Source organism: Microdochium trichocladiopsis (assembly GCF_020744255.1).
Source record: "Microdochium trichocladiopsis strain MPI-CAGE-CH-0230 chromosome Unknown B0I36scaffold_5, whole genome shotgun sequence".
NCBI classification, from domain to species: Eukaryota; Fungi; Ascomycota; class Sordariomycetes; order Xylariales; family Microdochiaceae; genus Microdochium; species Microdochium trichocladiopsis.
Window position 1 is genome coordinate 1,876,067 of NW_025763548.1, and position 15,226 is coordinate 1,891,292.

Genomic DNA, 15,226 nt, shown 5'->3' on the forward strand with positions numbered 1-15,226 from the left:
CTCCATACATCAGCAATGACGTGCTAGCAAGCTACCCTACATCCCTCTCTATCGACCCGCGATCCTTTCTCGAGTCGAAGTCCGCACACACGGCAGCTCGGCGCCATGGCTGGAGGAACAGGGCAGAAGTTCCAGGTCGCGACGACTATCACAGCCGGCACCTTTGCTCTCGTGTCAACCCTGTTGTCGATCGTGTAGGGCTCCTCAACTACCTTCTGCTCCAAGACACTTCTGTCCCGCTGACATGAGGACTTGTGCTTTAGGTCCATATGGTTTCAGCTCAAGAACTACCGCAAGCCGCTGCTACAGCGCTATGTGGTCCGCATTCTGTTAATGTGCGTGAGACATGTTCTTGCTCCTCCACGTGTGGGAAAGGGCATGGCGCTGACCTTCTTCCAGGGTTCCCATTTACGCAATCAGCTCCTGGGTGAGCATGATCTCGCTCACCGCAGCTTCTTTTCTAGATCCAATTAGGGATATCTACGAGGTGATGAAAGCTTCTAGCTCCCCCGAGATTGGCACGAACACGCCAGACTGATTTGTTTGCACTTGCCTAGGCTTTCACGATCTATACCTTCTTCCAGCTACTGATAAACTACCTCGATGGCGAACGTGCGCTCATCATCATGACCCATGGGCGTGCTCCTGTCCACCATCTTTGGCCGCTCAACCATGTACTTTCAAAGGTTGACATCTCGGACCCCCATACATTCCTCGCTATCAAGCGCGGCATTCTCCAGTATGCGTGGTTGAAGCCCATACTTGCTCTCGCTGCCATCATTATGAAGGCCACAGGCACCTACCAGGAGGGCTACATTGGCCTCAACTCGGGCTATCTATGGAGCGGCATCATTTATAACATCAGCGTCACCGTCAGCCTGTACGCACTGGGCTTGTTCTGGGTCTGCATGCATAATGACCTTACGCCATTTCGACCTGTGCCAAAATTCTTGTGCATCAAGCTCATCATCTTCGCCTCCTACTGGCAAGGGTTCTTCTTGTCGATCCTCGTGTGGCTGGGCGCTATCCCTGACGACGTCGAAGGCTATACCTCGGACAATCTCGCAGCTGCAATTCAGGATGCCTTGATCTGCTGCGAAATGCCTTTTTTCGCAGCTGCTCACTGGTACGCGTTCTCCTGGCACGACTATGCGAACAACACAGTCTCGTCCGCCAGACTGCCAGTCAAGTTTGCACTCCGAGATGCCTTTGGTATCGTGGATCTAATCGTCGACTCAAAGGATACGTTCAGAGGCGATCATTATAGCTATCGGGTGTTCGACTCGACCGGCAAGGTCATTGCACACGAGGACTCCAGTTCACGTTTCGCTAGAATGAAAGAAGGCATGCGCTACAGCAGGGGAGGCGAAGCCAAGTATTGGCTTCCCAAACCCGGCGAGGTCAGGGGCGAGATGAACGCGAACACGCCGCTCCTCAACTCAAACGGGGGGCCAAGCGGTTCAAGTGATCCTCCAAGACCACAGTATGGCGAGGGAGCTCTCGAGGAAACCACTCTGGATAAATTCGATGAGCGCCTTTATGATAAGGCGCGGGAGCTCGAGTTTGGCGATTTCAACGTAAGTCAGGTCTGGCCATGCTGAACAGTTTCCAATGGCGCGAAATACTAATTCTGGCGGTTCAAACGCAGTACCCTGCGATCACCGCCAATATACCCAGCAGGGAGATATGGCGGACGCCAGCGCCGGCAGCGTACCAGGCTAGTTCAGGCGCATGGCAAGTGGGACGAACCCCGTCATCGACCAGTGTGACCAACAGACGCGAGGTGGCGAATTCGCCACCGACCGCAGAGGCCATTGCACCCAAGAAGAGCAGGAGGAAAGGAAAGCAGCGCGAGGAGCTCGCAGCAGCGAGCAAGCCGAAGAAACACCACAAGCACGCCCCCGAGCCCGCGGCGCTCGCCGCCCAGCATGAGCAGGCCGACGGCCCATTGGGCGCACCGCACATTGTCACCTCGGAGCCGCAGATCCTCGAGGAGGAGGCCGAGGTGGAAGAGGACATCCAGCTCGAGGAGGAAGAGGCGGCAAGGGAAGCCGCCGAGGAGGCCGCCCGGCAGCGCGCCGAGAGCAACGAGGAGCAAGGCATCTGGGACGAGCCGGTCTCGCCACCCGTCCAAAGTCCGGCGTACGAGTCCGGCAACGATGAAGCATTTAAGAATGTCTGGGGTGGAGGTGGTGGTGACAAGTAGCCGGGTCTCAAACGCTGCTGTCATTCGCCTCCGAGTGACTAGTTATTCTAGGAAGCATTGGGCCAGATATGTCGAGCTCCCTTTTTTGGTTTTCTTTCGAACGTTCGTTTACATATTTGATACCCGACGACGGTACGGTACTTGCCAAGACTTGGGGGAGGAGGGAATTTTCATGTTTTATTTGCCCGGGTTCCAAGTGCATATCAATTTCGGTAGTCATCGTTGCAAGCGAGCGGCATAGCGAACATGACTTTTTTTTATAACCGATCTCAGGCACGGCAACATAGGTCCTCCTCGCTTATCTTAACTGGCTTGTCCTTCAAATGCAGATGGGTGACTCATGCTATTTACACACAAAATACAGATAGCGCTAGTCATTGCACTGGTGGCTGTAAAAAGGAAGGGATATGTGCTGAATAAATCATGTTCATGCTTGAAGTGGACAACTAATAAATAGGGAATGTTCGCTATCAGGTAGCGCTCGGAATAGCATTCGGCAAAAGCCATGGTGAGTGGAATAATGAGACAATGAGATAGAATGGTCAATGACAGTCACTTCCTTCGCGTCCGACTCCACAAGGGCCCATTACTCAGGCTTCGCCGTGACCCGAGACACCAACCATGATGGCAATCTCGGGGATCACCACCGCGAGCCAGAGCAGCCACGTGGCAAAACCGACGAGGAAGATCTTGACGTAGAGCTTGATCAGCCGGATCCACGACGCGCGGGAGAAGGTCGCCCATGCGTCCTTGATCGTGACGTGGCCGGCGCCGCCAATGATGGCGGGCTCGAGCTTGTTCTGGAAGGTGCGGTCAAAGGGCACGATGGTCTCGTCGTCCTCGGGGAGCAGGGAGGCCTGGACACGGACGAGGACCACGTGGGCCGGGATGGCGATGAGGACCTTGAGCACGACGGTCACGATGATGACGACCAAAGCCTTCCAGATGTCGTGGTGGTCGGGGCTGCGGAAGGTGTTGGAGTCCGGGCTATTCTCGAAGATGGTCATGCCCAGGGCTCTGGCGAGCAGCATAGGAACGAAGGTGCTCGTCTCGGCTGCGAAGAAGTAGAGTACCAAGGGCAGGGCAACGGCCCGGAAGATCTGGCTGAAAGGCAGAAGGCGCTGGGTGAATGTCTTGGGGCTCGGGGTCGAGATGACGGCGTGGATCCAGCCGGTCCAGAGAGGGGCCATGGCGATGGCCGCGATTGGGGCGGCGATAGGACTCGGGATGCCGAGTCCCGCAAAGAGACCACTGCACATCATAGAGGCGATCACGGCTGGCAGGTAGAGCTTGTAGCCGCGGAAGAGTGACTTCCAGCCATCGATGGCGTACAGAGTGCGGTAAGTGGCACGGAAGGAGCTGGTCGTCGCTGAGTTCTGGCCGAGCGCCTCGTCGGCGTCAGGGGAGATGGGATCGCGGGTCGCATCGGTCGGTTCGTTGAGGGCGACGGGCTCGTAAGCAGGGGGGGAGGGGTCTTCGATGATGGCGAGGATCGGGAAGACATTGTTAAACGTGTAGCTGATCTGGAAGGGGAGATGTTAGATACTCGCAAGATTGCAAGAATACGGCAGGCTGGTCGTATGTATGCTTACCACCAGGGTCAGCGGCAGGAAGACGAGGAAATCCAAGAAGAGGACACCCCATCCCCACGAGGGGATGTCATAGCCGGCAGAATCGCCCCGTCTGTAGACGGCGTGGGCGAGCTCTCGATACATGGTGATGGTTGCGACGACGGTGGTCAGAGTTGTCGAGAAGGAAGTATTACTGCGTAAGAATGGCGAATAGGATATGAGTCGAAAGAGCGACAGGAATATGTATAAGAAGGAAGGATGTCCTGATGGGGGGATTATGGTCGGGACTCACGGCAGAGTTGGCTGCTACGCGCACGGCAGGGTGGGTGGCGTGGACAACAACTGGTTTGATGCTGCTCCCTGCTCGCCTGGGCGCAACGGCGATCCTTCGTGCCAGTGCGAACCCCTGTCCCGGCGGTTCAGGCGCTCCCAAAGCGGGATGTGGAGCGCACCACCAGCAACCTCTCTGCAGGCAACAGCCAGGCACAGCCTCAAGGCCCCATCAGTTTACCTGCGACCACCAGCAGCCCCCTCCATATCCCTGCAGTTTGTGCCCGCCACATTGCCTAAACACGCTTCAAGACATGACAATGCTGACCTCGTATGGGACACTGGCCGAGAAAGAGTGTTGCCAGATGACAGTGGGAAGCGCGCAAAAGCTACCGATCCCCCGGATAGGCCATCGTTTGACACATTCGACAAGCAGTCAGAGTCATAATCCGAGAGAATCTTGCTGCACGTCATCCAGCCAGTGACGCGTGGCACAGTGTATCCTCCCCATGGAGGTAGGTCAACCCTCACACTGGTATGCGCAAGGCTCAGCTTTGGCGCTAAGCTGCCGAGTTCCATCTTACACGACTTTTTGTATCTTGTTGCCCGCAGCCAGGCAGCCGCCTCACTAGACACACTCACGCCATTCACACGCACAACAGACCGCCATGTCTGCACCCTCCATACCCAATCTGCTCTCGTTGCGCGGGACCAGGGGAGGTGCCCGTGGCCGCCTGCAGAGACGAGGAGGTGGTCCTCCAGCCGCCCAGGGTACCAGCCCAGCACCAAGCAACGATGCCGTCGTCCAAGGCACAGACACTGATGCCGCCCTCTCCCGCATGAGCGCAGTGGACTTGGGCTATCTCCAAGACCCGTATGCCGCCCTCTTTGTCCAGCGCCCTACCGTCGGCCTCGGCAGGCGTCGGCTGCCCATTATCAATCGAGGTGAGGACGACGCCCGCCTCCGGCATGACCAGCCTCACGCCGCAGAAGCGCGCCCTTGCTAAAGGATCAAGGTAGGTACCTATGCGAGAACGACAGGCATCGACAGGCTCGTGGACTTGTTCCTGGCCGAAGCCGGCGGGCATGCCCGTCAGATCATCTCTCTTGGCGCCGGCACAGACACGAGAGCATTCCGCATGTTGGCGCAAGGCCAGCAGTCCCGCCTCATCTATCACGAGGTTGACTTCCCCACTACCTCGGGCAGAAAACTGCAGCTGGTCCAGGCCGTGCCAGCGCTGAGGGCAATTCTGCCAGAGGCACAGGGGAGTGAGGTTGACTGGTCCTCTACAAAGCTGCCCAACGAGTGCCAGTATTGGTGCCATGGTGTTGACCTGCGTGAACTGTCCGTAGATGGAGGCAAGTCGCTTGAGGGTGTGCGCTCAGACGTGCCTACCTTGGTGATATCCGAGTGTTGCCTCTGCTATCTCGAGGTTGGCGAGGCCACGGGCGTCGTCAAGCATTTCACGGACAAGATTCCAGACCTCTCTCTTGTCTTGTACGAACCAATACTTCCGCACGACGCGTTTGGTCAGCAGATGGTGTCGAACCTCGCGGCGCGGCGTCTCAGGATGCCGACGGTGCAGACATATATAGACATGCCGCAGCAGCAGAAGCGATTGAGGGACGCGGGCTTCGAGCAGGCGCGGAGCATGACGATCGGGGAAGTTTGGAAGCATTGGACGTCTCCGAACGAGAAAACACGCGTGGACAGCCTTGAGGGCCTGGATGAGGTCGAGGAATGGGACCTGCTTGCCAGCCATTATATGCTCGCCTGGGGATGGCGAGGTGATGGATTTGGGGGCTGGAATAGATCTTGAGCTGAAGACATCACTAAGGTGGTATCCCGAGGCAGACGACGTGCTTGACGGCTTGGAGTTCTCTACGATAGTATGGAGGTATACCCATGTGCTTGTCTACCTTGAGTATTCGAAAAGCATCCTCGGCCCTTAGGCATCCCGAGGTGAAAGCGGAAGGCCAGTAAATGCAGGTGAGCACTCAGATATCTGTCACGAATGCAGACATTGCGAAACAGACCGTCTTGGGGATTGTGGGGGAATTGTCGTGCATGCGCTTCCTTCCACGTGAAAGTGCCTGCATGTGGAAATAAATGTTAGATGCAGCCCAGCTCACCTGCTGGCACGCTTATCTCGAGATGAAAATAGAAGTGGACTTACATGCCCTCGGCCGGCCCCACCCCCAGGGATGACATCCCTAACGACGTTCACCCTCACTCGTTCACTCACTCTCACTTGACGCTTGAGTGTGTTCACACCCCAGCACGCTCACCAAGCAAGGCGGAGCGCGCAACTGCGCTGCATGCGCCACGGCATCTGATTACACCATCTTGCGTTTTGGGCAACCCATCAATACACCTGTTCCCACGCGCGCGCCTCCCTGAGCGCCCTCAGCCACCGCCAAGATGGGTGACTCCAACAAGCAGCACAAGTACCGGCAGGAGATCCAGCAGATGATGTACGTCTCTGGCGAGACGGGGGAGCCGTCGATCGAGACGACGGCCATGATTGAGGAGATTGTGCGGCAGCAGGTGATTGAGATCCTGCGGCAGTGCACCGAGCTGGCCGCGCGGCGCGGGTCGCGCGTCATCACGATCAACGACCTCATCTTCCAGATCCGCGACGACGCGCCCAAGGTGTCGCGGCTCCGGACCTTCCTGTCGTGGAAGGACGTGCGCAAGAGCGCCAAGGACTCGGACGAGAAGGGCGGCGACGCGGACATTGGCGTCGGCGACGACCCCGCGGGCGGCGTGATGCCCGGCGGGCCGGTCGACGAGGGCGCAAAGAAGAACAAGAAGGCCAAGGTCAAGCTGCCATGGGAGCCGTCCTCGTTCTACAACCAGGAAGTGCCAGAGCGGGACGACGAGGAGGACGAGGAGGAGGAAGAGATGAACTTCATCACGCTGCAGCGGCTGCGCAAGGCTGACGAGCGCACCAAGGCAATGACCCGCGAGGAGTACGTGACGTGGTCCGAATATCGCCAGGCCTCATTCACGTACCGCAAGGGCAAGCGGTTTAGGGAGTGGGCCGGCTTTGGCATCGTGACGGACGGCAAGCCGTCGGACGACATTGTCGACATCCTGGGCTTCCTCACCTTCGAGATGGTGCAGACGCTCACGGAAGAAGCGCTCAAGATCAAGGAGCAGGAGGACCTGTGGAAGGAGCGCAGCGGCGGCGACAACAAGGAAGGGGGCAGCAAGAAGCGCAAGCTGGCTCAGGGACTGTTCGACCCGCCCAGCGAGGGCAAGACGCCGGTCGAGCCGCGGCATATCCAGGAGGGTTTCCGGAGGCTGCAGACGAGGCCGACCAAGTCGCGCGCCATGCTCAACTTTACGAGGCTGCAGCAGCGGACAAACCTCAAGCTGTTCTGAGGCTGCCTGCTGTGGTCGTGCACGCACTGGAATGCGCCATCTCAAAAGATGGTCGCCCAGGTTGGCGTCAGCCTTTTGGATTTCTACGGGCGTTTTTGGCACATGGTACTCTAGGCTTGTTGACGGTGTTGGATACCCGGCGTTGATATTGCATGGGCTTTTGTCATGCTAGCACTTGCACGACCACTTTTGTCGAGTCGAATTGCATATTGACTTTGTTTCCATGCTTCTCGTCACACATGACCAAGTGGATATGACCTGCTGCACATCGATGATCATGCACAAGCAAGCTTGCACGACAAGGCATGGCACCATCCCAGCACACAAACATGTTTGCAACGCTGTCTTTGTGTGCTCGTGATTGACCACAATCATTCTGGCCGGGCAGCAGCAGCAGCAGCACCGCCTGCTTTAATCGCCAGCAGGTGACGCCAGCGTCCTCGAGGCTCTTTGTAGAAGCTGACAAGCACCGAGGCTGGTGGTGCACACGTGGGTCGGGCAGTCTTGTACGCAATCAGGCAGGCAGGCAGGCAACCCACTCGGATGCCAACTGCGGCTCTGCAACGTCTTACATCGATTCCAAATTCCGCATTTCGCGACTTTTCCTTTGATGTTTGTTTATTTCCGGGCGTTGCCCGTCGTCGTCAGCAAGGCTTCCACATGTGTTTGTTCCTGTGCACACCTGGGAGGCTTGGTGAATAAACCCGGGTATAATAACTGGTGCTCAGCCCACACTTAGGCTATAACTTCTCACGAGAGACTCATTCTTTGACTTATAAAAAGTTTTACCGTTTTCTCATATACACTTGGCGGCCTTGAGACTTTCAAACGATTCGGCATACAACGCTGTGCCAAAGTTAGAAAACAATTCAAATCTAAGAATTAAAGGCCTGCTACAGAGACATCAGTTCACATCACCCACAACTTTGGAAGACAAATATATCCACGCAACTCGAAAAGACAGACCACCAAGCGTACGAAAGAATGCCAGCACTCCTAGACAACCCAGGCCAGTACCGCGAGCGGATCTACGCCCTACCTGGACCCCAGCCGTCCCCCTCGTCGCCGCAGAACCTCCATCCACCGCCACAGCTACACACCCACGACGCATCAGGATATTGCAACGTCCAATCCCTCTACAGCGGCGTCTACATCGTCGACGACCTCTTCTCCTCCTCCTCGACCGCGATCTCGCACTCCGGACAACCGCCCCGGGGAGTGGCAAGACCAAGAAGGCACCACTACTGCATCACCACGCCACACCTGCTCACCCGGCAACCCCCCCGCGGCGCGGTGGCCGGATCGAGCTGGCACTTTCGGTTTCCGGGCTGCGTCGAGTTCGGGCAGGTCGTCGCGCACAGGAGCTCGGGCAAGGACTGGTACACCATCATCGAGGTATGCGAGGCTCAGTGGCCGCCGGAGCGGCAGTCGCAGCAGAGCATTGTATTCCCCAATCACGGGTTGTGGTCTGCACGGGTCGAGTTGAGCATGCTGGAAGGTCTTGAAAGGAGACGGCGGCAAAAGCAGCACCAGCAGTACCAGCAGCAACAAAAACAAAAACAGCAGAAGCAGCCGACAGATGAGCAGCAAGACCAATACCAAGACCACCAGGAGATCCGGATATGCCACGGCGCAACAACAAACGAGCAGCAGCAGCAGCACCACCACCACCTCACCCTCTGCCGGCTGGGCTCCCGCTCGCGATCCCTCGACACGGTGCCCAGCGTGAACCATCTCGGCAGCTGCAAGACGCCGGTGCACAGGGTATACAGCTTCTCCGTCTCCGCCTCCGCCCCCACCACCTCGGCCTCTGCCTCTGCCTCCGCCTTATCACGGAACGGCCTCCTACCGGCGCCGCCGGCAGTAACAGTCGGCCATAACCAGGAAGGGTGCCTCGTGAGTCGACACAGGGTAGCAGGCAGTAACAGCAGCAGCAGCAGAAGCAGGAGGCAAGGTGGTGGCGTCGATGACGACGACGACGACGACGACGACGACGACGACGACGCCGTACTAGGGATCATCCTGTGTTTCAACGAGAAGCTATCTGCCGTGCTGGTCCTTCCCGTCGAGACCATCATCGAGGCATTTGCTCGCTTGGCAGAGCAGGATGGGCAGAAGCGGTCGAAGTATAAAAAAAAAAAAAAAAAAAAAAAAAAAGAGCCGAGTTGCGACCTTTGAAAGACCGCTGGAAACCCGACCCACGTCGGTTTTCTTGTTTTTACTGGTGGGCTTCGCCTCATCGCCCGCAGTGCCGAGCGCCCGCCATGGGCGGTGGCAGAGACAGAAGGCGATATGGCGGTGTTTGTGGTGTAGTTGTGTCCAGCACTCGAGGGCATGTGGGCCATGGTCAATACCATATTGGCCCAGAAGACAGGGCAGGGTCAAGAGATCAAGACTGTATATAGTACAGCGAAAGCTATGCAAGCTGAAGAGACCAACGCTTCGTGCTGCATCCTGTAATAAGGACCAGTAATCTAATGGAAATCCCCCAAAACGCCCTCCAGACCCAGCCATGACGCCAATGATGAAAAACGCAGAACCCATCATGCCGACTTAAGTACATGCCATACTTCTTTTTCCCCCATGAAAGTCTCCCATCTTGGTAAGCAAAAAGCCGGCATGCATACGATGAAAACCAACCCGCCCTTTTTTTTTTTTGTCATACTCGCCCAATTTGATTTCATGCTAGCTCAGCCGGCCTATGCGCCGCATTCTCTTTGGCTTGCCAGTCGCTGTGGTACTCTGTCGGCATCTCCTGCACGCCTGCGTGCGGGGCGTGCGGGTACCTTCCTCCAACTCCGCCTAACTCTGCCACGTAACCATTGCTCGTCGTGGTGTAGTTGTTGCCCAGCTCGGACACCGGTGGATGGTGATACCCTGGGCCTCCTGTGGGCGACGCAGGTAGTGGTTTGTTATAATTCAGCGGGGCCGGCCACGGGCTTAGATCTGGGTTGCTTTGATGCTGTGGGTATGTGGCGTATTGGCTGCTCGTGTTGTAGTTGCCCTGCAAGCTGTTGCTGTATGGAGGTGTCGAGCTTGGTCTATCGTGGTGCGATGGCGCAGGGGCTAGGCCTGGCGCCTGCTGGTACGGATGCTGTGGTTGCTGCTGTTGTGGCCGGCTAGGATTTACCAAGACCTGCCCTGAATATGCAGCCGGTGCTCCGGGAGCCGGCCATTGCTGGGACTGGTGCTGGCTTCCTAAAGTGGGCGGGCGGTAAATGCCGTTGATGCCACTGCTCAACGAGCTTGTGTGATGAGAGTATAGCTGCGACGTCTGTGTCGAGGGCGTCGACGCTGCTGTGTTGGTGGTGCTGTTGGAGGCTGACGGCGGCATGCTCTTGGCCCTGCCAATCATGGTGTCGACGAGCTTGCCATGCGACTTTGACAAGGTCTTTTTCACAAAGGAGGACATGAGAAAGTTGCACTTGAGCTCGACGTCCTCGCGGAGGTACAAGCCCGTCTTTGGAGCGTCTAGGCCCAGCTCGACGGGCTGCGGAGGCTCGCCCGGGAGCGTGCCCGCGACGGTCCAGCGGTCGCGGATGTCTGTGCCCATGGGTGCGTAGCAGTGTGTCTGGAGGCCGTCGGGCATGTCGTGGAAGGCGCAGGTGTAGGTGACGTCGCTCTTGACGGCACCGCCTGGGATGTACTCGATCTTGTCGGTGATGCTGTACCACGTGCAGTGCTTCTCGCCGTCGAGGGCGTGGGCCGGAGTGTCGATGCGGTGGCGCTCAATGACGAGCGGATTGAGGTCGATCATCTCGAGGTGGTCGTGGAGGAAAGTCAGGGCCTGCTCCCGCGTCATGCTGCTGGGCAGCGGCGATATGTTTGTGAATGTTGTGCGCTTCGACATTGTGGGTAGTGAACGGCGGGTGCCTGTGCCTGTGCCTGTGCCTATGCCAAGTTGGCGTGTTGTTGGGTGGGAGAAGCCCAGGGTATCGGGGCTTTTCAGTACCGCGTATGCGGGCGTCAAGAGTGCAGATTGCCGTGCAGCTTTGCAGTGACGTCAAAGTCGACGGAGGCGAGCTCCGAGCCGAAGGGGTTCCACCAGGGCTCTCTGTGATCGAATGATTATATCACGAAGGCAAAAGTCGGCCTGCGGTCTGTGGAATGTTGCGAGTTGGTGAGGAGCAGGCAAGCGGACTGCCTGCTTCTTTGATGCAGTCGAGGACAAGACAGCGGTTTGTCCAGGTCGTGGAGGGTGCCAGCGAGAGCGGGCGTCAGGGTGGAGAGGAAGTGTTTGGGGGTCGGCGGTGCAGCGGTGTTGGGCGGGAGCTGAGCAGCCGTTGCTAAACTTAAGACGGGCGCAGGTGCGCTCGCCTCACAGATGGGTTCGGGGACATACAGTTGGGGCCCAGAATAATCCGGCCCAACCACCCCACCGACGCGAACGCGTCGCGCCACCTGCAAACCCTCCCTTCTTCAAAACCACCATTTCGAGCGCATTTTGAGGTTATCATGGATGATTTTGTTGCTGGAGTGTGCGCCGATAGGCTGCCGAAGCAGGATTTCACTCCTAAGAAGAAAGCAGCTATCTGCGCCGCCCATTTCGCAGGTGTAACGCACCGCCGCATTGCCGAGCTTACGCGGGCCTCCAAGTCAACAATCACCCGCATTATCTCGGACTGGAAAAACAACGGCAACCTAGCCAAATCGCCTCGGAATGGTCGCAATGGATTCACAAATGCCCAGAGAAGGCGCGTACTAACTATCGTCAAACGCAAGCGAAAAGCGACGTGGCCAGAGATCATACAAGCCATGCCCTTCCAGATCTCCAAGACATCCATAAAGCGCATCATTCACGAAGCTAAGCTACGTAAGTGGAAAGCTCAGAAGAGGATTCCGCTATCTAAAGAAGCACGAAGAGCTAGGCTTGCATTTGCAAGAGAGTGGCTACCAAAAGTCGACGAATTGCAGGAGGTACGTGTAAGTGAAGTTGGTGGGATTATGCTGACTTGATCTAGGTGATTTTCACGGATGAGTCGTCCTGCCAGAACTCCACAAACGCACCCGCGCAATGGGTATTCCGCTTCCCAAGCGAGAAATGGGACGACCAGTTCGTCAACCTTAAATCGCACGTTAAGGCGAACCTATCCATTATGGTTTGGGGTGCCATATACCTGAAGAACGGCGTGGGGTGCCGGTCAGAGTTGGTGATAATGCAGCGCGAATCGCAGCCAGATCCCAACAAGCGAAAGAAGGGCTATACGGCCTGGAGTTATCAGAAGGCATTGCGCGATGGCTTCATCCCAATATACGACGATTGGCAGGTATTTCAGCAGGATAATGCAGCAATTCATTGCGCAGAGAGTACTATGGATTGGCTCGCCGTCAGGGGCATTGCGGTACTACCAGACTGGCCAGCACACTCGCCAGATCTCAACCCAATTGAGCACATTTGGGCCTCAATGAAGCGCCAGCTAGTAAAACTGTTTCCAAACATTATGGCCCTCAAAAGAAACGACGGTGATACCTCCCAATTTGAGGAGTGTTTGAAGTCGGCGTGGGCAGCAGTGCCGGAACGGCTGATCACAAAGGTCCTCACTACAATGGACCGTCGCCTTCGCGCAGTGGCCCGTGCGCGCGGAGGATACACCAAATATTGAAGCCGCCATCGCCAGCTTCAAAATGCAATAATTACTACTCGATTCTGACCTCGTTTGACGGTTCTGTGGCCTTTTGTCGTGTGCAAGTACTGTGCAGCCAATTTTGGTGGGGGGGCTTGGGCCGGATTAATTTGGACCTGATCAGTACAGCGTGGACCTTGCACTCCAGGCCTGCCTGCAGGGGGGCGTGGAGGGAGCAGCAGGGAGGCGGCGTCGAGGCGGCGCACGGCAGCGTCAGCCTCCGGGCTCTAGAACAAACACGACCACCCTTGAAGCTCTGCCTCGCGCTCGATCAAGCTTTCCAGCTCGCCTGCAGCCCCAAACCTTTCCTGGCCCGCCGCGCGGCAAATCGGCCTACTAAAGTCCACGCTCGCTGCGTCGAACTATTACCTGCTGGGGGCGTGAGGGAGGACACGCTGCCGGCGCTGGTCAACTCTAGCACACGCCGGCCTTTCAGCTTCAAAGGTTCGTTTCAATGTTTGCCTCTTGATTGGAGGTGCCGCAAACCTGCGCAAAGTGCCGCTAGCTGTCTACACGTAATCCTTGGCGCGCAAGGGGGATCCTGTGTGCCCAATGAGCACATGCCCGTTCTTACCGTCTTACATACAACAATCATTTGTCCCTCGATCCTCAGGATTGGCAGCAGTCATACTTACTGCCGACCAGGGGCTGGTCGGTTCCGAGATGCTCTGCGCGCTAGTGATCAAAGAACGCGCAGGCGGGTTCACCAGTGGCGTTATTTGAGATTCGCTTTGTCCTGCAAGATGTCGTTCTGGTACCCCGCTGCGCAAGGAATCCCCGGGCCGGCCGCCGCGGGTCGGTGTGGTCTGGTATCGTTATTCCAAGTCGAGCTCCCAGCCGAGCTTTTTTAAATCCGGTCATCTCGGCTTCGTAATGGGCATAGTCAGCCAGTGCGGCGTCGACCCGGGCGAGGCTGCGCTCGAACTGGGCGTCGGCGGCATAGGTGAGGCGGACGATGCAGAAAGCCCAAGACCCGGGCCGGTGAGTAGTTGGCATTTCGCGTGCAAGCTCGTCCAGCATGCGGAAGTGCCCGCGCAGCTCGCGTGATGCCTCGGGGTCGCCACGAAACCGCTCTGTGTGGCCTGTAAGTGGAACAGGTGCGCCTGGCAGCCATTGCGGATCGAGTGCCGGATCGGCCAAGGCTCTTTCTTGACCCTGCACATTATCCATCATGACAGAAAAGGATGCTACTGTCATTTTTTGCTCATCTTATGCAGGCGAAACAAAGCGAATTGGCTGGCAACTACAGTGAGTGGCATCGGGACCTGCTTGGCAGTGCTGGTACTCCTGATCGCCCGTGGCAAGGCCGCCTGATAGACGGGCGGTGAACGTTGTTCCTACGGCTGTGTTGAAGTTCGTTTTGCTGCAAGGGGGGGGGCGGCTCAAACCTGTCAAAATGTGGAGTACCTTTACCTACGTGTACGTTTCATCTAATTATGTGCTTCAGTACTAATAGGCCATTTGCAATGCTGAGTCACCGAGACGCGAATCTTGACAATCATGACTGTGCACTCGCCTCGCTATAATGGTGATGTATGCTAATAGCTGCCCCCACGGTGTAGTTGGCCGTGTCCACCTCCACAACTGCTGCCACTGCGCCGGGGACAGAGTTCCACCCACCCCCTGCAGTCTTCCTTTTCTTCAGCAAACATGGCTCTCGCATCCAGTAAGGTGGGAGCAGCTCGCCTTTCTTTATCAAGGTACCAATGGAAGGCGCAGGTAGGGCGACAAGGATCCTAGCAGATGGGTTACCCCAAAGCCGTCAGTCAGTGGCACTGTTTCATCAACATGGCGTCAGGCATCAGACCCACAGGTATGGCTGGTCTAGGTATTCCCCGAGTCTGGTCGGGCCCTACCATGGTAATTATTTGGAGTGCCGTATGAATTAGCAACAAGGCCCTGGCACCTCGACCAACCACACACGTCGATGGACGACCCGGGCGAAGCAAACCTCCGAGGCGGTACCCTACAGCTGAGCAGCCGGGATACACCCCTGCATTGCATCCTGCGCCCCCCTTCCTCCAGGGGTCCAATGTCATTGTCCCGAATTAGCAAACAGCCTTTTGTGGGCGGCGGCAGCAGGGCGCTTGACATAAGCACTAATCCCCAGTCCAACTTAGACTGACATCATCATCATCATCCCACGAGTCCCGTTTGCTGCCCTCGT

The 15,226-nt window shown here is 57.1% G+C and overlaps 7 protein-coding genes across 7 annotated transcripts; 4 read left to right on the forward strand and 3 right to left on the reverse strand.

The window, feature by feature from the left end:
- Positions 1 to 105: 105 nt before the first annotated feature.
- On the forward strand, positions 106 to 2,206 carry B0I36DRAFT_243075 (organic solute transporter Ostalpha-domain-containing protein; the record flags this gene model as incomplete). Its single annotated transcript, XM_046149959.1, has 5 exons — positions 106 to 194; positions 264 to 335; positions 400 to 487; positions 558 to 1,577; positions 1,649 to 2,206. 5 exons carry the CDS (start codon positions 106 to 108, stop codon positions 2,204 to 2,206), a joined length of 1,827 nt encoding a protein of 608 aa, XP_046012820.1.
- Positions 2,207 to 2,796: 590 nt separating this feature from the next.
- On the reverse strand, positions 2,797 to 3,921 carry B0I36DRAFT_242650 (uncharacterized protein; the record flags this gene model as incomplete). The annotated part of the gene is made up of 2 exons (XM_046149924.1): positions 2,797 to 3,729; positions 3,799 to 3,921. The coding sequence occupies 2 exons, from the start codon at positions 3,919 to 3,921 to the stop codon at positions 2,797 to 2,799; spliced, it is 1,056 nt and encodes a 351-aa protein (XP_046012821.1).
- Positions 3,922 to 4,318: 397 nt separating this feature from the next.
- On the forward strand, positions 4,319 to 6,158 carry B0I36DRAFT_323277 (S-adenosyl-L-methionine-dependent methyltransferase). Its single transcript, XM_046153946.1, has 2 exons — positions 4,319 to 4,992; positions 5,068 to 6,158. Exons 1-2 carry the CDS (start codon positions 4,716 to 4,718, stop codon positions 5,865 to 5,867), a joined length of 1,077 nt encoding a protein of 358 aa, XP_046012822.1. The 5' UTR covers positions 4,319 to 4,715; the 3' UTR covers positions 5,868 to 6,158.
- Positions 6,159 to 6,469: 311 nt separating this feature from the next.
- On the forward strand, positions 6,470 to 7,435 carry B0I36DRAFT_242194 (transcription initiation factor IID, 18kD subunit-domain-containing protein; the record flags this gene model as incomplete). The annotated part of the gene is made up of 1 exon (XM_046149885.1): positions 6,470 to 7,435. One exon carries the CDS (start codon positions 6,470 to 6,472, stop codon positions 7,433 to 7,435), a length of 966 nt encoding a protein of 321 aa, XP_046012823.1.
- Positions 7,436 to 8,419: 984 nt separating this feature from the next.
- Positions 8,420 to 9,748, forward strand: B0I36DRAFT_362884 (uncharacterized protein; the record flags this gene model as incomplete). The annotated part of the gene is made up of 2 exons (XM_046158722.1): positions 8,420 to 9,561; positions 9,685 to 9,748. 2 exons carry the CDS (start codon positions 8,420 to 8,422, stop codon positions 9,746 to 9,748), a joined length of 1,206 nt encoding a protein of 401 aa, XP_046012824.1.
- Positions 9,749 to 10,069: 321 nt separating this feature from the next.
- On the reverse strand, positions 10,070 to 11,685 carry B0I36DRAFT_323281 (uncharacterized protein). Its single transcript, XM_046153948.1, has one exon. It carries the CDS (start codon positions 11,283 to 11,285, stop codon positions 10,116 to 10,118), a length of 1,170 nt encoding a protein of 389 aa, XP_046012825.1. The 5' UTR covers positions 11,286 to 11,685; the 3' UTR covers positions 10,070 to 10,115.
- A 2,049-nt stretch (positions 11,686 to 13,734) lies between these two features.
- Positions 13,735 to 14,256, reverse strand: B0I36DRAFT_349265 (uncharacterized protein; the record flags this gene model as incomplete). The annotated part of the gene is made up of 1 exon (XM_046156778.1): positions 13,735 to 14,256. One exon carries the CDS (start codon positions 14,254 to 14,256, stop codon positions 13,735 to 13,737), a length of 522 nt encoding a protein of 173 aa, XP_046012826.1.
- Between the last annotated feature and the right edge of the window lie 970 nt (positions 14,257 to 15,226).